This window comes from Strigops habroptila, chromosome 3, assembly GCF_004027225.2.
Source record: "Strigops habroptila isolate Jane chromosome 3, bStrHab1.2.pri, whole genome shotgun sequence".
Lineage (NCBI taxonomy): Eukaryota > Metazoa > Chordata > Aves > Psittaciformes > Psittacidae > Strigops > Strigops habroptila.
This window is the reverse complement of record NC_044279.2, coordinates 75,607,108-75,632,558: the sequence shown is the minus strand read 5'-3', so window position 1 is coordinate 75,632,558 and position 25,451 is coordinate 75,607,108. Positions and strand designations below refer to the sequence as shown.

Below are 25,451 nucleotides of genomic sequence, written 5' to 3'. Positions count from 1 at the left end.
TGGGAAAGAGGAAACAGCTAGGACAGAGAGTGAGCAGTCTCTCTGCCTCCCCAGGAGGCCCTCTTGTGCTGGCAGGAGGTGGTGGGAGTGCAGGGAGTCAAGGAGAGGAGGCGGGAAGGGAGGATGCTCTGCTGGCAGGCTGGCACCCGCGAAGCAGCAGGGATCGAGCGGTTATTGTGGCAGACAGTCCTTGTCCTTGGGTTCCCATTTGTCATCTGGGACTTGCATCCTGGAGAGAAGAGGGGCTTTTTAAAGTAGGATTTAGAAACAAAAACATTAATATAGTGATTTGGGATGTGGCAATATGCAGTGAGAAATCAGCAGTGATATCTGGGCAGGAACTGGAGCTACACCTGGAGGTGCAGGCTTCATCTGTGGTGGGGAAGGGAGTAAATCTATTGCTGTGACCTCTTATCCTAGGACGGTGTCTGACCTGCCACTGCTGAGGATATACTTGTCCTGCAAACGTATTCCGCTTGAGCTGCTGGGCATGCAGGGCCTGCCTTTATAGGGGTACACAGTGAGAATGGGGCACGCTTCTGTGTTGGTTGCATCGGACTGACAGAGCCTGTATATCTCAGCAAAGGGAGCCACTCCAAAAATGGGTTTGCAACTGGCACTGTAAAAGCTTTTTTGTCCTTCCTGCATCCTGGGGGAAAGAGCTTCTGTCCCACCATTGTCTTTTTTGAGGCACCTCTGTTTCTATCGGTTTATCCACAAGTGCAAAGAGAACATTGGTGCAGCTGCCCCTCTCCTTGCCAGACAGCCGTGCTGGCTGTTGTAATAAGCTCATTCAGGCAGGATGTGTTCATCCCCTGTAAACAGTAGTCATTGTCTATTCCCAGGCAGAACCGTGCTTCTGGAGGACATCTAGCACAACTAACGCATCATGACAACCAGCAGCAACTTCAGGCTGCTTTCACAGAGCTGTTTGTGGGATCACCTCAGCCCTTTAGCACAAGATGTACACTTGCAGGAAGCCATGCTGCTACACAAGAGAGGCTTCTGCTTTCTGCAAGTGGTGTGTCCCTGGCAAGTGCTGGTCCATGGCTAACATGAGAGGGTAGCTATCAGAGCTGTACCAGTGGCAATGGGTAAGGCAACTTGTGCTGCTGTGAGCTTTCTTAGCAGGTGTGAGATGGAAGAAAGGGGTTCTTCAGCCCAGGGGGACCACTGAAATCACACAGGCTTTGCAGCTGTAAGGATGCTAGGAAGCTGTCAGCTGCAAAAAACAGTGGTCTTCAGGCTTTGACTTAGAGGAGGGGAGGTTCATAAATGCACGATGGGGCACACTCACTGCTTTCCTGGAGAGATGAAAAGTTATTTGAGGGCAGCCCCTAGGATGTTCAGGACCTGTCAGTTGCTTTCTGGTGTTGAGGAAATCTGTCATTTTCCTGTTGGGACTGACTAGAAGAGATTCAAAGCCCTCTCATTTGCATGATTAGCAGTATTTATGCTCACTGCTCTTTCAGACTGCCCTGTATGTGAGACTATCCTCACCACAGAACACTGTGCTGAAGAGAGTATAGTGCAGAGCAGCGGCCAAGCGCATCCTTGACTTATTGGAAGATTGCAACATTGCCTGCAAATCCATGTGAATGTCAGCATGGTTTATATTACCTGCACCACGGTGGTGTGTTACATCCTTGCAACACACGGGAGGTTGAGAAGGATCAGACTTTTCGTGAAGAGCTGCCTCTGGGCATTGCTGTTTCTTTACTTCATCCTTGGGGCTGGTGATCCTGGTAGTGTTGCAGGGTGACATGCATGAGGAAACATGACACTAAACCGGAGGACCCATGGGACTGTATCATGATGTAGCCAACAAAGTGAGCTGCTTGCTGCTGCTTTGATGTGATCATATGACAGTTTGATGCTTTATTCAAAGCGCTGGTTACAAGTTCCTTACTCTTCTTTCCCGAGCACGTTGAGGCCAACCAATGTATTAATAAATTAGAGGGATTAAAATAAACAGTGCTTTGAAAATCATTAGGCATCCCAAATGCCTGGAAACAAACAGCAGTTGAAGTAAAAATACAAAATGCAAATAGGCTAAGAACTGGGCCATAAAATGTTGTAGTCTAGCCCTGGGGCAGCTCTGGAAAGAAAAAAAAGTGTGTTTATTCCCTTGTCTCTTTGGGTTGAGACAGATGAAGTAGTACTGGTGTACTGTGAATGAGGAATGGTCCCTGTCCCACTTCCTGCAGTAGTACAACGCCTGCCCCACCAGTAGCTTTAGTGGCTACAGAACAGGGATGTGGGGAGATGAGTCCACAAGTACCAGCTATGGGCTGGAGCTAAGACAAGATCTGAAGGCTGCAGACTGGAGACCATCTGGGTGAGCAGCTGTCCTCGGCAGCTCCTTCTGCTGCTCTTGGTCCTGACCCTCACCCTCCAGGCACTGCATACCTAATTCTCTCCTGCTCTCATGTCATCGCCTTTCTCACTCCAAGCCCGGCTCCTCCTTCCCTCTCTGAAGATCTGTGGACTGCCACTGCCAATTCACACAGCATCCATTTAATTTTGTCTCAGTGGTACCAAAGCTGGTCCCCCAGCATTGGTGACCGCATTAGCAGAAATTCTGCTGCTGCCAGGGCAATGAGAGACCACGTTACTCAATGACCTTTACCTCTTTCTGCATGATGGATGAGGTGATGCATTTATTGTTGCAAACTGCCTTTTTTTGCCAGCCTGTGCCAGACACACTGTAACCGCACTGTCCCAATGAGGAAACACAGTCCCCAGGGACATCATAAGGGTACAAGCAGTGGATAAGAGAGTGGATGGTCTGATTGCTACGGTGTTTTGGATAGTGTTTATAAGGGGATTACCTGAAATAGGAAATGTTTGAGAAATGTATCAGAGCAACATAAATGTCTTTAATGTGTTTAAGAAATGGTTGGATCCTGCTTAAGAAGCAAAAGTAATGAGGGCAATCAGTCTTAGCTGTGTGACTGTAAGACGATTTTAGGCCAGAGAAGCACTAACGAATCAGAACCGTCTGATGCTCCCAGCAGGGAACAGGGAGATCCAGTTTTCCAGGCAGTTGCTGGAGGTCTTGTGTTGATGAAGGAGATATTCATCCCCTGCGGACTGAGCAGCCTATCTGTATAGAGAAGACTGTGCAGTCGCGAGGAGGAGAGGGGGGGTTCTGGTGGGGCAGCTTCTGGGGTTCAGCTGTGAGAAATCCGCCTGATTCAGGAATTGCCTGGACCATCTTGAATTTCTCTTGCGTGACAGACTTCTCAAGCATCGCTGGCCAGGGAGAAAGCACTCAGACAATAAGGGAAAGCTGGCCTAGGAAAAGGCAGAGCCTGTCTGATAATTGAATACTTCTCCCTGCCTGGCCAGCATGCTGTGAGTAGAAGGCATCATGAGGCCAAGTGCTTGCCACTGCCAAGGGACTTTTCCCTTCCACACAGCCACTGGGATTTCTAATCCAGGCTGGGTAGGACAATGCTGTCATGTTAGTAATGGTATAACTCTCTTAGCAGTCTACCGGTGTGACAGAGGCACAAAGAGAACAGTGTAGGCTGAATATGCACTCATGGTTGCTAAGCCTGTAATCCCAGCTTTGATTTTCTCTCCCTCTCTTTCGATTTTTTTTATAATAATCAGTTCAAACTTAATGGAGTGATTCACTAGTTGCCTGTTCATCTATCCTTGGCACAGCATCCAATTTGGATTGCACAGGGTAGAAGGATGGGAGGGGAAAAGGAAGAACTGGGAGAGGAAAGGAGAGGCTGGAGAGTGCCCCTGTTTCCTCTCTTCATAGAGACTAAGGCTGGCATCTTCCTGTGAATCTGAAAGTCTTGGCTGTTTTTTCCCCCATGGTCAGAAGAGGTTGGTAATCAGCTATGTTCTCCTATTTGATTTAGATCTTTTGTAGTTTTCTTAGTAAGGGTTCAGCAGCTGATGGGAAGTGGTTGGTGGTCTGTGAGATGGAAGGAGGTAGGGTGCATGAGTGCCTCGGACTTGTCTGGACTGTGCTGTGGTTGTTACACTTGCAGGAGACAAGAGTCAGTGACAGAGCTCAGCCCTTCCAAGGCTGTGTCATGCAATTGCACCTGAGATTGTGTCTGCACCTCCTTGAGGCTGACCTCTTTTCTCTGCAGATTCTATTTAGACCCCAGATGTTCCTCAGCCCAGGCAGCTGCAAGACCTGCTGTGGGGCCTATTCCAGCACCATAATGTGTTTCTGCATCCAAACTCTTTTGACTCTGTCTGCTTAGGAATCTGACCACCTCTTCTCAGAAACTGCTTAGGCTGGGCAGTGAGAGTCATGGTTGGGCAGTAGTAAGAAGGTAGTAAGGGAATTGCTGGATAAGCACATGAAGACTTTTGCCCAAAATCTGATGTTAAGGACTGCATTGCACTGCTCTCCTTGCTGGCTGAGCCACATCTCAATCAGCCTGGGCCCAGGTGCTTCTCCCAGGGTAAGTCTTCCCCCTGTTTGTCTCTAGTGGTAGGTACAGCCCTGCTGAACTGCTCTGGGCTGCAGGTGACAGTGCTTTTGACTGAGTGACACTGAACACAGGAGACATGCAGCAGGTCAACCAGAATAAGCGGTTAAGTGTGGGCTGGTGCATAAGAGGGTAGTGAACAGGAGAGGGCAGAAAGTTCAGAAAAACCAAGGATCTGGACAATTATGGAGGAGCATTAGAGGACTACAGGAAGGTGAGTTCAGCTAGCCTTCTGCTTCACCTTGGTTAAACGTTGTGTTAACCATGGCTCACCATGTCAGGACTGGTCCTGACTCCCAAACAGCAGTGTCCAAGTGATACACGTATAGTGCTGAGACAGCCTGGCATAGAGAAGGCAGCTCCCTCTGAAGCTAAGGGGAACTGTGGGGCACTCTAGCAGCTTGTAGGATGGTGAGTGATGGCAGGGAGCATGCTGTCATGCAGGATCAGTGAAGCACTGCTTATCTCTTAAGCTGTTTCTCTTGCTCTTTGTGAGTCTCTTCACGCTTCTTCTCATGTGCTCATATCACCTCTCTTTTCTTTCCCTCACTTTCTCTGTGTGCTTGGTGCAAGGCCCAGTGAATATAATCCATAGATAACCCTCCATTCTCTCTTTTCTCTTCCTTACCATCTTTCTCACTCATCCTTTCTTCCTGTCTCTCACTAACACTCTGTTGCTCTCTCTGCCAATTTATTCTTCTCTTTCCTCCCACACTCTGTCCCCGTTTAATCAATCTCAGCACAGGCCTGTTTTCCACCAGAGCTGCTGTTTCATGTTTGCTCCTATGGAGCGAGGGTGGGCAGATGTTCAGTTAAAGTACCAGGGAGGAAGCAGGACAGCCGAGCTGGACCTCTTTGATGGCCATGGCTGAGTCACATCACCCATTCTGTGGCTTGGCTCCTTCCCTTTGACATGGGAATGCTATAGCTATGAGTGAATCTGCAATGCTTAGAGGTTGTAGGGCTGAAGTCTGTGAAGCTTGTGGAAGTGGGCTAGAGCTCTTTGGGTGCCCATGCAGGGCTTTAGTGCCCAGCTAAGCCCAGAGCCTTGTGCCCAGATGGACAAATTGGAGGCACATTCTCAGCCCTTCCCATTGTCCTCTTCACAGAGTTTGCCTCATCCAATCTTTCATGAGAAATAATCCAATGGCATGCAGTCAACAAGACTCAGCCACAGATCCAGATCATCCGGATCATAGAATGGTTTGGGTTGGAAAGGACCTTAAGATCATTTAGTTCCAACACCCTGATGTGGGCAGGGACACCTCACCTAGACCGTGTAGCCCAAGGCTCTGTCCAGCCTGGCCTTGAACACTGTCAGGGATTGGAGCATTTACCACCTCTCTGCGCAACCTGTTCCAGTACCTCACCACCCTCACTGTGAAGAACTTCTTCCTTATATCTAACCTGATCACCTGGATCCGTGGTGATCCAAAGCTTTATCCCTCCAAATCCCTGGAGGCTAAGGGCAACTCCTGTTCCTATAGGTGCTACCTTTGCAAATCATACGGAGTCCCTGCCTCTCTCCTTCCAGCTCTTTCCCTTCTCTCTTTCTGCCACGCTGCTTGTCCATCTTTGCTTCTTTTCAGCATGGTGTCCCTTCACTTTCAGAGGGAGCTTTCCCCTCCCCATGGCAGCACACACTCTGTACAGGAGCCTGCCTTGCCTGCTAGCTGCTGAGGGCTCGTCCGGAGCTGCCAGATGCTTGCACCTTCTCAGCTCTCATGGGTAGGAGTTGCTATGGGAGACAGGGAGGAAGTAAAAGTGCCTTCCCCAGCAGCACTAGGAGCCAGAAGTCTTCCATTGAGTGGAGAACACCCCCCTCTTGTGCTCCTTCCTCCCCTCAGCCCCCCTTCAGAGAGCACTCTGCAGAAAGCCGCCTTTGAAGCCCCTTAATTAGTGTCCCGTGTGTCCTGAACGGAGCCCTTCATTACCACCAGCAAGAGACACAAATTGGCATGTGTTTTGGGTTTGGGCTCAGTGCCAGTCCCCTCCCTCCAAAACGCTCCATCTTCCCCCCTCCACAGCACACACGCGTGCACACACACACTCTCTCTGCCACCAAAAAACACATGCACACAAGGGATCCTGCCAAAAAAAGGAGACATCCCCTTTCCAGCATCCCAGATTTGAGGGAAAAAACAACAAATGGCAAAGGTTGCTCTGCTCCCTGCCTCCCTCTGGCTTGCTCTTGGCTCTGCTGACCCTTCAGCATATGCAACTGCAGGTTGGGGGTCATTATCAGCTCCAGAGTTATCTTTCACAGCCTGTGGATGTGCTCAGAGGGTGCTAATTAGTGAGAGAAGGGCTGATTAGGTTAGAAATTAAGTGTTTATTTTCTCTTCTTTGTGTGTGTGTGTAAAAATAGTGGAGCCAGATGGAGCCTCAGGAATGATGGGAAAAAAGGCAGCCAGGAGTCAAAGGAGGGGAACCTGTGCCCCACCTCGCCTCTCCTGCATGCACAGGGCCCTGGGTGGTCAGGCGCTATGCAGGCTCATAGCATTCCTGTAGCACACATGCAGCCACCACATGTGCCCTGAGGCTGTCTTGTCCTTGTTGTGATTGAGATGGACTTCTCTCTGCACAATGTTCTGTAGAAGCTTTTCATGCCTGCAGAGCCTCTCATCTCCATCACCTCTTCTTTTCCAGCTCAACTTTAACCCCTTCGTTCCCCCCCCTTTTTTTTACCTCGATGTCCTGCAAGTCACCCCTAGCAGCAGCTAACAGGTTACAGGCATCACCACCCTTTCAAATCCACCCCTTGTCTTGGCAGTGTCTCAGCTCCATGTGCACTGTCCCCATAGAGACATCCCACCTCACAGCCTTGCCTGACTGAGGAAATTCAGCCCTCCTTTGCCATGGGCTTTGCCACTCCACTGCGAAAGCTGGCAACACGGGACTCCTAAAGCTTATTAGGAGTTTGATTTCCAGGAACACCACGGCCCCTATGCCTAAGCAAACCCTGCTCCTGCCCTGACATCAGTCCATTTCTCCCCTGCCCCCTTGCTACCCTCAGCCTGTTACGGTCTGTGGGATAAAGAACAGAACATGGTGTGACTGAATAGCAACTTTGCCTTGCTGTAGGGCTATTCTGTGCTTCCAGCTCTACAGGGAGCAGCTTTGAGGCTGTAAAATGTAGTTGAAGAATTATCTTCTTCTTTCCACTTGATCCAAAGGAGATCTTTGCGACCAGCACTTTGGATAGATTGGACATTGAGCCTTTTTCCAAAGGCTACAGTTTAAGTTGAGAATACTTTGGTCCCAGCAGGCTGGAGGAGAGGGAGTACTTAACTCCACTTTACAGCTTGCTTTCTGGGGTGGGAATTGTGCTGGCAGACTCAAAAGATGGTGATGTCACAGCTGGAGGTTGGCATCTGCAACAGGCCAATGTATGTGGCTCGAGGGCTCGCTCTGATGTTGGGAATGGAGGACATCTCTCCCAACTGGGGATATGACTGTTGGGACGGCGCTGAGTCTGTTTTGTTGATCACCTGGGGAGGTAAGAACTAGTCACGATGATGTGCTGGAGGAGCATTTTCAGGGGGGAATATTTTCTCAGCAGCCAATGGGTGGTTTGTGATCTCTTAACATCATGGCTAACTGGGATGTGTGGACCTGATAGCAGAGGAGATTCTCTTGCTGACACAAGCTGGTGGGCCCCAGACTCTTTGTTGCACTTCAGAGCCCTACTAGAAAGTGCCTGGTGAATGGGGGCTTCATACGTAGAAAACAAAAAGTCTAGCTTCTTGGACAGGGGGAGAATAGCCAGGGGAACCCCAGTTCCAGTGGTGTATGTGTGGTAGGAAGGGATGATGTGTATGTGCTAGTGTTCCTCAGGCTGTTTGCTGTGAATATGACTGCATGCATGACTGTTTTGCTGTTGCATGAGAGGAGGGCGTATTTGTCTGGGTACAATTTGGGCCCTGTTCCCTTTTCATCGCGACAGTGCTTTTTTACCATGTGGCTCCTGCAAACAGCTGAACAAACAAACAAACACACATGGGAACCCAAACTCCCTATTACCACCACATTGCAGATGCAGCCTGGTTTGGCCTGTATTTCTCCCGTTGCCACAGCAACAGTAAGCCAGGGAGTAAATCAGAATATCCTCTCTGGTGCTCAACACCCCCATATGGCAAAATAATAGTGACAGTATGGAAAGGCTGGTCTGTCTCCCCTACCCCTCCTTCCCAACTCCAGTTCAGCAGAGACCCTCCAGAGACCTGTCATATGTCTGTCAGATCCCCAAGGAGATCACAAAGCTCCTCCATAGGACATGAAGGGAATGCCATCTTTTCTGTGACCAGCAATCATCCTTATTCCCTGCTCCGTTTGCTGTGTCTCCCATGGCGGGTGTTTAGGTCTGAGTCAATGTTCAGTGTTCGTGGTCTCAGCTCAGCTGGCTTTTAACAAGACAAGTCCCGTCAGCTCCACTAGAGACCAAACAGCATCCAAACCAGACTTAGCAACCTGCTTCTTGCTTCAGCAAACTCTGCTTACAGCTGGGAGATACAGAGCCTTTAGAGAGGAGCAAAGCAATCAAAGCACATTTAGGACCAAGACTCCTGTCCAGCTGAGCTCAGAAATATGCTCGCTGGGACAGCTGCCAAAAGGGCTCCACCAGCTATGCTTTGTGTTGGCCTTGGGCACTTCCAAAGTCAGTGATGTGCTTAAGAGAGAGATCTGTCTGCCCAGGAAGGAGAGTCCTTAGGAGGAGAGGAGGGATGGCTGTCTCTGGAACATCTGTGGGGCAGTCCCCTGGGAGCAGGGGAGAAGCAGGACTTGCATTTTCTACAGCAGCTCTTTCTACGTGCATCCTAGTTTGGGTGCTACTAAAGCGCTGGAGGATGACCTGCATCCCCTTTTCTGCCAGCAGGCAGCGTATCCATCACTTGTGCCTCCCCCAGCTCTGGCCGCCACTGACTTCATTAGGAATCTCACTGTGTTCTTTGGCTTTGGATTTCCCCTGAGAATCCGATTTTAAGGCTCGCCAGTGATTGAGAATGTGTAAATACAGTGTGCTTCAGCATGGCAATGTGATTGCCTGAATGGATTTGAGTTGTTAACTCTTCAGCAGCTGAAGATCCTCCCCACATCTCCCTGTTGTGAAAGACACCTTGTTTCACAGGGAGATGGTTGGTGGGAGCACAGCCTGGCTCCAGGAATGCTTACAGATCATTGTGGATGGAGGGACCCACAGGTCTCCTCATGTTTCTGTGGATGGCAGAAGAAGAGGCAAGAGCAACACAAAGCAAAAGCAAAAAGGGCCATTTGATGATTAAATGCTAAAGCACAGCAGCAGTGTAAAAATATACATATATCACAAGCCTTAATTAACACAAGTGAAGTGAAAAGGAGGAAAAAAAGCCACTTTTTAAAGGTTTCACAGAGACTATAAACTGGCAGCAGAGAAAAAAAAATGTAATACATGCAAATTAATGGCATAAATTTAGGGTTACTTAACTTCACAAATGTTAACAAGCTCATAAAAAAAAAAAGTTATTCTTTCCCAGTTTCCTGTCACTGTTTGTTTAATTCTCTCTCTCTCTCTATTTTCTCTCCGTTGAGAAGATTATGTTTTTCAGTATATTCCTCCTAAATTAATTCTGGTTCTCTGTCTTCCTTCTCCCTCCCTCTTTTGCCTCTGTCTCTTTCTCTGTGCCTGCCTCTGTCTGTTTGCCTTCCTTTCCTGCCTATCTATCATATTCTTGGTGTCCTCATCATCATAGCATCTAGTCTTGGGTACAAAACCATCTCATTTCTCTCCCATTTTCCTTGCCTGACTCTCTCCTGCTCCCACCGCACCCTTCTTCTCTCCGCTTCTCCTTTTTTTCAATATCAGTCAGCATAACTCCAGCTTGGTAATGCTATACGCACCACTGCCAATTTCCAAACATGCATTTTCTCCCTGCCACCAGCAGGCAAAGGAGGCAAGGAGCAAATTAAGTGGTCTCCGGCTGAACTGCTCATTTATCAACCATTTGAATGTCTGTTTGTTGCTGCAGACTGTATAGCTGGAGGCAGAGGTAAGAGTGTGTGGGCAGCCTGCATTGGTTCGCCTCAGCCCCACTTGGAAACAGCTGCCACGGTTCCCCCTACACCATCCCCTCTATTCAAGGTTCTGCCTCCGTACAATGGTGGATAATAAAGGGCATGGTAGCTCCTTGCTGAGCCCAGGTAGTCATGAGCCCCTTGAGGTCACGGTGTCCCCGCTTCCCGCGTGTTTCTTTCTTTGCTTACAGATCAAACTAAGTTTAGAAAACTCAGGCAATTGCCGGTTTAGCCTGCCAAGACTCATTTCTCTGGAAAGAGGACATATGCCTTTTGTTCTGTTTCTTTTAAAGCCACCAAGGACACCCCAAAAGTTGCATTATTCGTGACGTAACCCATCCTGTCCGTGATGCTATGGCATTCTGTTCTTAGGCTCTTGTTCTCATTGCTTAAAGGGAGAATGGTTAAAAAAAAATATCTCATTTTGACTTATGGACCAGACTGAGTCATAGGAAGACATCATTAAAAAAAAAGAGGGAGTAGATATCATCTTTTTTGGCCACAAGCCATCCCTGGAGCTTTCAAAGTAGCTTGTAAATATTACTGCCAGCTCTGTTTCAATATCAGAGACAGCAGTCCCAGCCAATAGCTTTTCTCCTCAGTGGTCCAATTCGGTATTTCAGAATACGGGAGAGCAGAGGGGGAAGGTGGTATTTTATTCAACATCGTGATCTCAGGAAAAGGGAGGTGAAATTACAAGCTGGAGTCTTCAGGCAGCAATGAAAATAAGAAAATCCAAACAAGCAAAGGAGAAAAAAAGGAAAAGTTAAATTTCTCAAAGCAAGATTAAAGATGTTGGTGGGTGGGTTACAAAGAGAAAGCACAGAAGGGGAATCTGTTTTGTGTTTGGAAGATGTGGGAACCATCAACACAGATGTTGCAGAATAAGGCAATGGAGAAGCTGAATGAGACTTGCATAGGTTTACAGTTGGGTGCATGCTTAAGTATGTTGATAAATGGAGACCTGAATGAGTGAGAAGAGAACAAGAAATAATCGTGCAGGAGTCCCCGTGCAGTATCAGTCTCTGTCCAGACTGACATCACAGGCTTTCCCACTGATTTATATTGTTGCTTTTCCTGGGTAGGAAGTGAGTCAGGGTGACTACAGAGTTTAGGGTTTGGCCTGTGCAGATTAAGAGGAGTAGTAAGGAATAAATAAAATATGGCATATGCAAGGGTGACTAGAAGAGAAGCAAAGAACAGCGTGGGAGAAGGAATAAGGGCTATGGTGAGGAATGAGGAGGGACTGCCAGATGAATTACTTGCTAGGGCTACCTGGAGACAGATTTAGGGGGATGTGGTATCACTCCCCGATCATGGAGTGTATATTACCTGGGTAAGCAGGTAAGACACTTACGTGTCCCCGTTAGCTGAGTGGTACTCCTTTTGTTTTGTCCCTTCAGCTTGGAAATAGTCTGGAGCAAAGTTTGTTTCTCACTGAAGGTATTTACAGCACCTAGGAAATCAGAGGCTCGATATCCATTGCAGCCTCTGCTACTAACAGCATTGAAAGAAGCAGAGCAGTAAATAAGTGGGGGGAAAAAAAAAAAAAGATTGAAATCTGGACTGAGCAAGAACAAAGGAAAGGGTAGGGTGCTTTTTAAATTAAGTTGTCCTCTATTTTTGATTGCTTCATAGCTTGAATTAGCTTTGTCCTACATAATTAAAATGGAGGATGACAAGGTACCAGCAGAGACAATTATTTTGTTGAGTTATTTGCATGGATGAAGTGTTTGCTGCATGGCTGCTGTAGAAAATGCAACATCATGAGTAGACATATATAATTGTAGAGAGGGGGAATGAATAAACGTATTTCAAAGAACAAGGAGAATTCTAAATGTCAGCAAAGGGGTATATGACTCACTCATTGGGAAAATACTATTATTGGATACGTAAGTAGGACTGTACAGAGCACCCAGAGGAGGGATGCTACTAGAAAAAGCGGAGAATTAATGACTGAAGGTAGCATTTGGGTAAGTGACAGTGAATGAATGAGGAGATGCGCTATAAGTGCCTCGAGCCGACATGGGGCCTGGAGCAAAAGCAAAGGGAGAATGCAGGGTGAGGGTAGCAAAGGATGAAAGGAGAGAGATCATGGACAAGGAGGAGGAGCATTACTGGAGACTGCTGAAACACAATGGAACAGATGAGTGTTTGTTAAAAGACTCTACTTGGCTTTTGGCAGAATAATGGTGACAACATGTTTCTGTTCTACTGAGTCAGGATTAAGGAAATAAATGAGGTGGAACTCCATGAGAGGAGAGGAAATGGCTGTGATGAGGAGGCAGAGGGGGGCCCAGGACTCAGCTGATGCTGGTCTCTGCAGAGGTGGGTTAGGCTGTGATGGATGAGTGGTGTGGAGGAATACTGCCCTGTTTTTCAAAAGGAAAAAGCAGTGTTTAATTGTAACAGACAATGCTGTATAGATTACGGACACGCTTGAAATGAGCAGTGCAGGATCAAGGCATTTTGCAGGAGTTCAAGCCAGGCATCGAGAATAATTAACTAATGCTCTTGGTGCAGTAGATGACAAAGCTGCAAATTTCTTGAGTCCAGAACATGTTGAACTTGAAACCTTTCAGTTGCCAAATCCAGGGCACCATCCCAGCAGACCTGTCCCGCATGTCTGGCTGGTCATCCTCACAGCCTGAAACGCTGTGTTAGCATGTCTGCCCAAGCAGAGGCAAAGGAGTCCTGCCACTTCATTGAATGGATCAGTCCAGTTTGCAGCAGGGGCCAGGGAATCTCCAGTCCTGGAGGGGCAGATTTCCAGAGCCCAGAATCTGGGTCCAGCTGGGAGCAGCACTAGTTCTTATTTTGGTTTTGAAACCCTGAATTTCCAGCAAGCTGCTTTTTTGGCTGGCTTGGGTTGATTGAGTCGATAGAGAGACAGATGTAGGTGGATAATGGGGAGAGGGGGTGGTAAGTGGTAGAGCTACTGCCTTAGCGAGAGGGAAGGATGCCGTATAAGTACTGCCAGTCCCCATTCAGTGAGCAAGTGGTGAGTCAGGGGCAGATGCTGAGTCAGCAAGAAGGCGGGTGGGTAGGTGGGTAGGTAGAGCTCCCGGGTTAGCTCAATACTAACCACTCAGCCACAACGCTGCATTCAGCTCCTCGTGGGAAAGTTGCAGGAAGTGTTCAGGTTACTGCATCCCGGTTTCTCCCCTTCCCATGAAATTACCTAGGCAGCGTTTCTGAGCTATTGGGCCCCTGACCATGGCCTCTGGTGGGCACGTTTTTTCCCGACATGTTTATGATCCGACTTGCAAACACTGCCTCTCTGCAAGGTGTGATAATAAAAGAAGAGGAATGAAAACAGCTGATGAAGGGAGAAAGAGCCCTTCAGACATTCTCACCCCAAAGGTATCACTCATGCAGTCAGGGAGCTGATGAAAGGTAGGAGAAAGGAGAGAGAAAAGAAAGAGAAAAAGAAATAAGACAGAAATGAGAGTGAGAGAGAGAAAATATTTGAGAGATGAAAAGAAATTACCATACGGCAGGATCCTGTTATTCAACCTAATTTTCAAAGGACTGCAGCTGTCGCACTGAGATAATCTGTTAATTATAACAGTCATTGTGTTTTGGCAATGGAAGAAAAAAACAGGCTCTAAACAAGGTAAGGTAGTGGGGAAAAGAGAGGGGAGGCACGGCTGTGTCAAAATGCATGTCAGATCTAGCCTGAAGTATAGGTAGGCGAGCTGGCTGGGAGGAGGGCCCCTCCCCAGCGGGGCTGAGCTGTGCCAGTGCTTGGAAGTGGAGGATGGAGTGAAGGTGGAAGCAGCCGTGTGGAAACATAATGCATGGGGCTACTCCTCTTCCTGAATTCAGGCATGCATTGATGGGAGGGAGAGCTTTGCGGGGCTGAAGTGTTCCCATTAGCCTGTGCTGCCACAGTATTTCACTCTTGGGTCACCTGAAACAGCTCCTCCATGTCCCCCCACACCTTTCCTCTGCTTCTGCCCCACACCAGATCAGGACTGCATCTGCTGCGTTTGAACCACCATCTGTAGGAGCTTCTGCTTCTGGTTGACTGTCCATTTGTGGGAAGGCTGAGCACAGGCGCTGCCCCATCTTTTGACGTTTTGCAGACTAATGACTTGGGATAACAACATATGACTGTCAGAGACCCTGGCTGAGAAGGCCAGGCAAGGGCAGCCCCTTTCTGTCACTGGAATGGTGGCTTGACCTCTGGAGTTTTCAATCTGGAGTTGTACTGGAAGGCAAAAGCACACTGAAGCTACTGGAATGCCAATGCTTGTGCCCTGCAGGAGTTTCCAGGCCTGGAGGTATCCTCCACAGGATGACTGGCTGCCAGTGCACCTTGTAAAGTGATTGCTACCCTCAGCCAGCCCAGGACCTATGTGAGCCTGAGTCCCTCCAGCAAGAGACACTAGTGAGCTGCAGTGCAAGGACTAACCCCCTCTGTGCCCCTTTGCTGCTCTACCTGCAGCATAGCATGTTTGGGGGCACTCCAAACTGGTACCACTTGGTCGCTGGAGATGTATTTAGCATTCAGATATACTGGAGGTATGCTTGGTTTGAGTGAGGGCATCTCTCAAATTGCTTGTGGACCTGTTCGCAGCCAGCTCAGTGAAAGCCAAGAGCTGCTGTTGTAGCAAATAGGGCAGCAAGGCCAGCACAGGACAGCAGAGGCATCATGGTGACCCTTAGGGGATGGAGATCTTTGCAGTAACATCACATAGAGTGCAAGAATTTCTCCTGGCCTCGTGCTGGGACATTGCTGCAGCAATGCCTTGCACACAGACGGATCCAGTGCACCCACCTTGCTCCCTACAAGCAGCTCCCTCCATGTCCCCAGAGCCCTACTCCTGGCCTGTTACCAGCAGCAGCTCACACACACAGTCATGCAGAGCACAGGTCATTCCCTGTCCACCACAGCAACTCTCTCCCACGGGCACATGCATAGAGCCAGGCCTCAGACCCTGCTCTCTGCTGTGATTCACGTTGGGGGACACATACAGAAGGAGTGCTCCCACCCCTTTCCTACAGCCCTTCTCCCATACACACACTCGCCGTGGTTGTCTCCCATGATCCACGCACGCCTACCTGCAGCCTGTGCTCCCACCCAGCTCCCTACGGCTCCTCACACACAGTCAACACTCCCACAGTGACTGCTTCATGCAAACACACATGCGCACGCACATATACGCTCACAACCAGCGCTTTGCCTGGTTCCCCATGGCAATTCGTCCTCCCTTGAGGAGCCAGCATTCATTCTCTGCTTCACAGAGTGATCAACCACATCCACACCCAGCCCCCTACATCCACCTATAGCAACTCCTCCACACATACTCCTCCTCTACCTCACACCCCCAGAGCCAAAACTGCCACCCCTTTCTCTACCATGACTCACACACACGCATACCCATCCATGTGCACAGGCAGAGCCAGTCTTGCTGTTGTGCTCCCTATGGCAGGTCCCTGCAGACGCATAGACCCCACAGTCCCTCCCCATCACCAACAGGTATTATTTCTAAGCTTTTCCACTGCCTCATGTCTGGGCTCATGAGATGACACCAAGGGGAGCGATGTTTCCCAGGCCCCCCTCACCCCTGGAGGGAGACTGGTGAAGGCGGCTTTATTGCTCATAGTATTTTTTATGGAACCTGTAATCTCTTGACAGCCTATTCTACCTGGAGAAGGCTGTTCCCCCAGCTAACCCCACGCATGCACTCCTGTGGGCTGCTGCCATGGGCTAAGTGGAGCTGGCTTGATGCAAATCACCCTTAATCTTCAATAATCATATTAATATAAAATTTCACTTTGGAAAACAAAAGAGGCTCTCTGGCCTGCCAGGGAACCACTGGCATATGAAAGACCTTTCTGCCAGTATTTATCACTCGAAAATAAGATTTACGCTTCTAAAGCTCTCTCTCTCCTTTCATGCTTCTGAGCAGCTTCATTTTTCTCCCCTGAGCTTTCCCATTCTCTCTTTCTTGCTGCCTAACAAATTAGGCATCTAATCACTGTTGGGGAGGCTCAATGGGAGGGCAGGGCTTTTATATACAGCCCTATGTTGGGTTTTTTCATGGTTAATCTTTAAGCTGTTTGGCTCAGCAAAGGTTTGGAGTCAATGTTTGTATGTTTGCTTGAGCACATATATGTGCACATATATAGCAGATGGTAACTTTGGGTTAACACCTGAATGCTTCCTGTGTCCAGAACTTGCCGAAGGGCAGGACTGCAGAGGAGCATATCTTTGGGACAGTCCTACAGCCTGTATTGCAGCCTTCTGCCCTTCCTCTGTGCAGGGGCCCATAGTTGCTCACTGGAATTGGAGCACTGTGAGCATCCTCGCAGCTCCTGTGAGAAGCAGCTGAGATCCTTTATGGTTCTATGGGTTTCCCCACTGCAGTGTCCTGCTAGGATCCTGGTGCTTTGGGCTTCCTTGTGTCAGGTACAGCTGGAGTTTGGGAGCTGTGAGCTTCCTCCTCACTCATGGCAGGGCCACCCCGGCTTTCAGAGGGATGATTTTCCTCCCAGCAGGCACTGTGGATTTGTATGTGGCAAAATGAACCTGCCCGGAGTTGAAGCACAAGATTTCTCTTGTGACAGCACTCTGCCAAAACTCACAGAGCCTCTAACACTGAGTGGTCACCCTTCAGCAGGATGCACTGATACCAGTTCAACTCCTGTAAGGGATGAAGGCTTTGTCTGGTTAATGAAATGAAAACACCTTTTGTTGCATGACTTTTTAGGGTGGCCTTACAGCTCTTTTCCCCCTTTTTATGTTTCTGCCTAAGCCAGCTCCTCTGACCTCTAGGTTTTTGAAGCTACAGGGCCAATTTCAAAAAAATGTAACATTGGAGTGGATTTCAGAGATGCTGAGATCTGATTGTGTTTCATGAAAATAGGGGCATAAATTAGAGAAGGGAGTAAGTGCGAGAGAAACCTTAACAGAGCTCCATTAGAGGAAAGAGTGCTGTGTGAGTTCAACCTTTGGTGAACATCAGAGAAGCTGCAGTGTAAGACACTCTCTTTCTTCTCTCATGTCTTCCTTGTCACAAATCCACAGGTCATCAGGCTTCCTCTTGGTCCCAAACTTCTCAGGCCTTCTGGAGAACCTCTGGGCACAGCCACAGGTTCTTTGCTGAGTGACTTGATGGTAACTCCTGGGATAAATGGGAGCATCCCTGGAATCAGCAGGGTTGAGAGGAAAGGGGCTGCTGGGCTGCTGTTGTGTAAGAGCCATAGCTGTGCTGTGAACTTGTCCCATGGCGCTGTCCTTTCACTATAGCCAGGGGCAAAAGCAAAGGCCATCTCTGGGTGGTGATTTGAAGCAGCTGCAGTGATGCATAAGACCAGTGTGTATTATAGGAACTATCCAGCAGATGTGGAGAGGCCCTTCAATAAGGCACCAGCCCTCAGTACCAGGCACCCCTGGGAAAGGCCTCCTTTCTAGGAGGTGAGTAGAGAAACCCTGGGAGGCAGAGCCCCTTGGAGATGGTGTTTGTGCCCTGCGGCCTGCTGGGAGCAGGCAGCATGCTGAGCTGGGAAGAAGGCTGATGCCCAGCTGCAGCACAAAGCCTAAGAAAGCAGCAGGAGCTTTGGCCTGGTTTCGGGGTGTCCCCAGAGGAACCAAGAGTGTTTGGCAGGTTTTAATGCATGCATTTCTAATAGGAGGCTCTTAGCACCGTTTAAGCAATGGTAGAATTAAGTGCTGTTTTTCCCAGTGAACTGGGCCCCAGGAGGACAAGGTTGACAAGGTCAGAATTTCAGGCCCAAATTGCTGCTGTATGAGTCTTTTCTGGTTGCTTTTTTACACCGTGCCCTCTAGACCTTGTATCCTTTCTCAGTCATAGTCTTTCCACCTCCTCAGCCCCCAGCTCGTCTCTGTTGCTCATATCATGTCTGTCCACACTTTTAGTGGTTGTATTTTAAGCCGCCCTCATACCCTGCCGTCTAACTAGTGACTGTACTCCTGTGTCACTGTCTGTGCCACCCTGATCCTCAAGCCAAAGGCTATCAGAATTGCCTGTGTCTGTCACAACATCCAGCTCCTGACTCAGATCTGGGGGTCTCCTCCCTCCATTTTCGTTCTGAGCAGGGGAACCATTCCCATGGCCTCCTGCTCTTCTCCAAACACTCTGGTGCAAGGAAATGCCAATAACATTGATGCATCCATTAATAGGGAATAAACCAGAGGGAAATCGTTGGGAGCTCGGAGCTGATGGGTTGACTTTGTGCCAGCCAAGGAGGGTACAGCCGTTCATGGGCACAATGCCACTACTGTTACTTGATGCTTTTGCATTCGTGAGGATGGCCAGGAGCCAAGGGCATGTTCTAAGAGCTGTCTTGAGCTACGCTGAAGACCATCAGAACTCTACAGACAGTAGGCCCAGCACATGAGGGTGGTGACCTTTCATGTGCCCTATAAAACAGATCCCATATCCCAACTGTTCCTCTTGCCTGTAACCACAGCCCCGCTCCAAACCAGGCTCTCCACAACTGCTTGTGTCTCTCCTCTGGGATGGAGTTGCTTGCCACCTTGGGGACCCAAGAGACCAATGACTTTGGCTTGAGGAATAGCTTGGCCCTTCCTTTGGTCTGTGGCTGAGGCAAGGTTGCACAGCCAAGGTGGAAGGTAGACAGGGAGCAGGTCTTCTCTGCATGGTCCCCTTGATTTTGACACATAGCAAGGATAAACACCACCTTCATTCCATCCAGCCCCTAACGCAGCCACCTCCTTCCTTTCCAGGCTGCTAGGACATCTCCTCTTCCAAGCCCTCTCTGTGCTGCCTGTGTGCAGCAACTTGAGTAGGATGGGGTGGCTCTCTGCGATTGCTGGGGCTGCTGCAGAGCAATGCAGTCCTGTCGTCAGATTTTCTCCCTGTGCACCATGAACAAGATACAGCAGGCAATGATGAATTCAGCACAGCTTTTGGAGCAGTTTGCTCTACCAGAAGGGGTCAAATCAAGGGGATTGAGATGTTCCTCTGTGGAGCTGGGTATTGTGCATCGTATTTGGCAAGGTGAGACAGACAGGCTAAAGCAAAATGCTCAGAGATGGATGCTGGCTAAAACCTTAGCTAAGATTTTCACTTAGCTTAGTGAATGAAATGATGCCCCAGCCTCTCCTGGGATGGACATACTTTGGACACAAATGGGCAAAAGTGTGATAGTATGGATCACTCTTCTGTTCAGTGGAAGAGACTGGGCAAAGTGAAGAAGCGTTAGAAAGAAAGGTAAAGGGACAGAGATGGTATGGGGGATTGGCTGTATCTCTATATGGAGTCACCTCTGGAAAAGGTGGGACTGGTACTGAGGAGTATCAGATGCCTGTGGGTCACAACCTGTGGAGAGCCAGATGTGCATCCTATCTGATGTATCTGGAGAGATAGTGTCAGGAAGTTATTTCTCATTGGATTATAAGGCTGAGGAACAAAGCAACAGACTGTAAAAACCTCTGCCTTCTGCTGCAGTTCTGACTGATGCAAAGCTGAGGCAGCAGCTGGAGGCCATCATATGACAACCATAAGTGACATGAGTTTGGTGGCCTTAGATGATGAGCTGTAGGGAACAGAGGCTTTCTCTCTGCCTTTTCCATTGGTCTAGCTCTTCTCCCCCTCCCCTTTTCCATCTTGGCTTTACTTTTTGGATTATTGAATATTTAAGTGTTTCTCTATGACACTATCTCTGATCCTTTAATCCAGCTGGCCTGGTAATTCCACAGGCCCAAATCAGCTCAGATTTCTCCACAACTGTAAGCCTTGTTTCTCAAGGGTTCACTCCTCCTCCATTTATCTTCCTTCATTTTATTTCTGCCTTTTGTGTCTCTGTGCTAGAAATCGGTTCAGCTTTTTCAGCAAGAGCTTTGTCACTGTCTTTAGTGAGCAGCCTCCCCTCACCAATAAAAGGGGCAAGAGGAGACCTTAGTTTTTCATTAACTAAGAATCCTTTTCTCTGTTTTTTATTGTCTTTCCCATAAAAATAAATAAATAAATGAAGAGAGTGCGGTGCCCACATGTTTTATCTGCTGTATGAAATCATTTCCTCTGTGCTGCCTGAGGATACCCCTGCCAGGCTCGTGTCTCAGCACAGTGGGAGAAGGTTTGAAGCTGTAGCTGGAGGGAAGGGTGCTCCAGGCTGCCCTTCCCAGCCAGGACCAGGAGCTTGCCCCGAGCCCAGAAATGCATTGAAGCATTCCTGCAAGGTGTCCTTTCCTACAAAGGGGCAGTGTTCACAGCCCCGAGGAGAGGTGGGTGGCAAACTACAAAGGTGGGAGATGTGTAGGGGGTAGATGGGTGATGTGCTCCAGCTCAGGACTGCTGGCATTGCTGGCTGAGAGGTTGGTATTCGACACAATGTCTACACCCTGCCCCCTAGCATGCTCAGGCTGGGCTGGCTCACCTCAAGAGCCTTGTCCATGCATCAAGAGGTAGGAACAATTTTTAGAGCACAGTGGTTACACATGACTTGAATTATTTATCCCTTTTGCATCAAGGAAGGAAGGAAACAAACAAAAAAGTGTTTTGTTCTTTTTTTTTTTTCCAGGAGGGAAGACTTGTCCGCATTTTCTCTGCTTCATACATTCCGTGTACATCATTTTCAGGTGGCTGGAAATCTGTAGCTTTGGCTTGTGCTTGGGGCTTGCTTTTGTTTACCCTGGGAGTTTTGAGCCCCTGAAATAACAGCCTTATGTTCTCCATCCCTCTTCCTCCTTCCCTTCCCCTTCTCCCCCCATACTGCTGCCTTCCCACAGGTCCCTAGCTGTGATCACATTACTTGAGGGAGCCCTGGTACCTTTCTGCATACCCTTGATAAGGGATTATATGTCATGAAGGTTCCCTTCTCAAAGGCTTATCAGCATGGCAGACAGTATCATTCCTCTCTTGCCTGCATCCCCCATAATGCTGTTTCTTCCCCATCTCCCTCCTCTCATGAAACCTTGCTGTCTATACTCTTATCTCAAAGACCCCTCCAACTGATGCCTCTTCTTGTCTCCTGTGTGCTTTCTTTTCCAGATTCCAGTGACAGATGGATCTCTCTCATATGCACTTGCTCTTTCCCTCTCTGTATTTTTGTTTTCGACATGTTTGATCTGAAGCTCTGAAGCGTCTCAGAGGGAACCTGGGGAAGAAGGAAGAGAAGGAGAAGGAACCGAGGGAGCGTGAGCGACAGAGGAGGCAACCCTGCCTTGTTCTTCCAAATCACACCGTGGAGGGGCAAGGGAAGACTAGAGGGGGGAGGGCTTGGGTTGATTTTGGGGTGTGTTCGGTGTGGGTGGGGGGTGGGTGGGAGGGAGAAAAGTGGGAAAGGTGAGCGAGTCATTCGTGAGCATCAAAGAAGATTCATTACCCTCGGTCTGAATTTTTGTTCAGAAAAGAAGCACAAGGTAGTTCCCTTCCAGACCAATTATTCACAGTCACAGCTTTTGTGTGTGCTGGAAGTGGGTTGCACGTGTTCCCCCTGCTCCATGCTCCTGGCTTGACCCAGAGGGCAAGAAGAAACAATGGTGACGACACCCACTAGGACTGGGGTGCTCATTCCCTTCTATTGCTAAAGCCCAGTTACTGCCCCTTTCTCTTCCCCTTGCCCCTCAGTTTCTTTTTGCTGTGGTCCTGAGATTTGGGTTCTTCCTTGTGGGTTTTTTTTTCCCATCCTGATGAGGGCACCACTGCAGACCATGATGTGCCTGGGGTTGTGGGCAGCTGCCCTGCTCTGCTTGTTTTCCCCTGGCACCGTGCGAGGTGACTGCTGGCTGATTGAGGGGGACAAAGGTTATGTGTGGCTGGCCATTTGCAGCCAGAACCAGCCCCCATATGAGACCATTCCCCAGCACATCAACAGCACGGTGCACGACTTGCGTCTGAACGAGAATAAGCTCAAAGTGGTGCTGTACTCATCCCTCAACCGCTTCGGCAACCTGACTGATCTGAACCTGACCAAGAATGAGATCTCCTATATTGAGGATGGGGCTTTCATGGGCCAATCGAACCTCCAGGTCTTACAGCTGGGCTACAACAAACTCACCAACCTGACAGAGGGTATGTTGCGGGGCATGGCGCGTCTCCAGTTCCTCTTTGTGCAGCACAACCTAATTGAGCTGGTCACCCCTACTGCCTTCTCTGAGTGCCCCAGCTTGATTAGCATTGACCTGTCATCTAACCGTCTCAGCCGACTGGAGGGCAACACTTTCACCAGCTTGAGCAATTTGATGGTGTGCGAGCTGGCTGGCAACCCCTTCAACTGCGACTGTAGCCTCTACAGCTTTCTTAACTGGCTGGCGGTCTTCAACAATGTCACCAAGAACTATGACCGGCTCCAGTGTGAGAGTCCACGGGAGTTCGCTGGGTACCCGCTCCTGGTACCTAGGCCTCACCACAACCGCAACGCCATCACCATCTTCCAGTCCATGTGCAGAGGTGGCACCATCCCCTCCCTCTCCAGGGTCAACCCCACCCCTTATACCCCTGACTCCCAGCGAGACCTGGATGAGGGCTCAGCCATCAGCCCTGGGGACTTCCTCTCAGTCAAGCCTCCAGCATCCTCCACCACTGACTCCTCCTTCAGTCCCAGCATCAAGCTCCATGATGTCACCATCACTTCAGCTATCCTGATGGTAACCATCCCCATGCCCTACAGTAAGATGTATGTGCTGGTCCAATACAACAATAGCTACGTTTCTGACATAGCAACGCTGAAGAGCAAGAAGGAATATGTCACTGTCAACAAGCTGAAGGCCCACACTGATTATACTTTCTGTGTGGCGTCCATCCGCAACAACAGGCGCTACAACCACACTTGCCTGACCTTTGCAACCCGGAGCAAAGGCAGGGAGGACCCTATTTCCAGTACTTCCACCACTACCCACTATATCATGACCACCCTGGGTTGCCTTTTTGGGATGGTCATTGTCCTGGGGGTGGTGTACTACTGCCTGCGGAAGCGGAGGATGCAGGAGGAGAAACAGAAGTCCCTCAATGTCAAAAAGACCATTCTGGAAATGCGTTATGGATCAGATATTGATACCAGTACCATGGTCCATCCTTCCCAGAAGCTGGGTGAGCCACCAGTCATCCCTGTCTCACGGATGTCCTCCATCCCTTCCATGATTGGGGAGAAGTTGCCCCCATCAAAGTCAATAGAGACTGGGATGGAGACTCCTAAAGTCACCACTAAAGGTAACTACATTGAGGTGCGGACTGGTGGTGGGGATGGGCTGGAGCGAACCCAGCGGGATGAGGACCTGAGGGAGCTTGATAATGGGCAAGGCTCAGCTGCTGAGATCTCTACTATAGCGAAGGAGGTAGACAAGGTCAACCAGATCATCAACAACTGCATTGATGCCCTCAAGTTGGACACAGCCTCCTTCCTGGGTGGTGGAACTGGTGTTGACTCAGACATGGCCTTTGAGTGCCAGTCCATCCCAGCCAGTTCCTCGGGTGGGCTAGAGCGGCCCAGCTTTCTTTCCCCACCCTACAAGGAAAGCTCCCACCACCCTTTGCAGCGCCAGCTCAGTGCTGATGCTGCCGTGGCCAGAAAGACCTGCAGTGTCTCCTCTAGTGGCTCCATCAAGAGCGCCAAGGTCTTCAGCTTGGATGTGCCTGACCACCCACCACTCAGCAAGTCTGACTCCAAATACATTGAGAAGGGCAGTCCACTTAACAGCCCTTTGGATCGTCTTCCTTTGGTGTCCCCGGGCGCCATTCACCACTTGGAGGTCAAGCCTTCTTACCATTGCAGTGAGCACCGTCACTCCTTCCCAGCCCTGTACTATGAGGAAAGTGCTGACACCTTGAGCCAGAGGGTGTCATTCCTCAAGCCACTCTCCCGGTCCAAGCGAGACTCCACGTACTCCCAGCTCTCCCCCAGACACTACTTCTCAGGCTACTCCTCCAGCCCTGAGTACTCATCAGAGAGCACCCACAAGATCTGGGAGCGATTCCGGCCTTACAAGAAGCACCACAGGGAGGAGGTTTACATGGCAGCTGGGCATGCCCTGCGGAAGAAAGTTCAGTTTGCCAAGGATGAGGATCTGCATGACATCCTGGATTACTGGAAAGGAGTCTCTGCTCAGCAGAAGCTGTGACTCTCCCTCGCTCTTTCCAAGGAAACGATACAAAACAAGACCCCCCCCCAAAAACCAGAAAAAAAAAATGCCACTTGACTGTGAAAAATAAACCACCAACAAAATACTCCTGAAAATACAAAACTGACAAAATCGTTTCTTAAAGTTTACAACAACAACAGCAGAAAACTCTCACACACACAGACACAGACACAGACACACACACATGCCGAATTGTCTCTACTGTGTTATGGGGACCATTGTTCTGCTTGCAGATGGTTGGGAGGAGCGTCCTGCTCTGACACTGTGGTAACAACACTGGAGTGTGGGTGGGTGGGAATGGCCCGGGAGGGGGTGGCAGTGGTGGCAGGGGAAAGGCAGGGATGGACGCTCACTGGGCATGAAAATCAGCTGTGAACTATTGCTCTTTCTGTTCCTGTTGAGGGATGATTTTTCTTTTGGGTGGGAGGAGAGGATTTGGTTTAGAAAGCTTCTCTGCCTTCCTGATACACCTGCTTTTCCAAATCTTCCATCACTAATTTTTCCCTCATTTCCTTTGGCAGTGGAGTCTTTTCTTTCTCTCCTGTCCCCTTCCAAGATAGATGGGATTTGTTGGAAGAAGTTCTCTCGCTTCTTTTCCTTCGCTCTTCCCTACCCTTCTCTGCTTAAGGGTCCTTAGGCTCACCCTTTCTGTCTAGGTACTTTGCAAACCTCCATCCTCCTCAGACAAAGGAGAGGAGGTGTGAAGGACCATGGGAGGTAGGACCTGCCATACAACACGCTCTGTGCCCTTGCTGCTCTTCCTCCTTCCCTTCTCCCACCATGTTGTTGCTGATGAGCACCAGCAGTTCTGGAGTAATGGGCATTCTCCAGAATTCTCAGAGACAGTTTTCTGACAGTTGGTG

General features: G+C 49.3%; 1 protein-coding gene across 1 annotated transcript in view; it reads left to right on the top strand.

Moving 5' to 3' along the window:
- Window positions 1-24,863, top strand: part of ELFN2 (extracellular leucine rich repeat and fibronectin type III domain containing 2) — a 53,082-nt gene extending 28,219 nt beyond the window's left edge. The window contains exon 3 of the mRNA XM_030479003.1: window positions 21,500-24,863. Coding sequence (XP_030334863.1) covers window positions 22,141-24,567 — 2,427 coding nt within the window. The 5' untranslated portion in view covers window positions 21,500-22,140 and the 3' untranslated portion in view covers window positions 24,568-24,863. The remainder of the gene's footprint in view (window positions 1-21,499) is intronic.
- The last annotated feature ends 588 nt before the right edge of the window (window positions 24,864-25,451 follow it).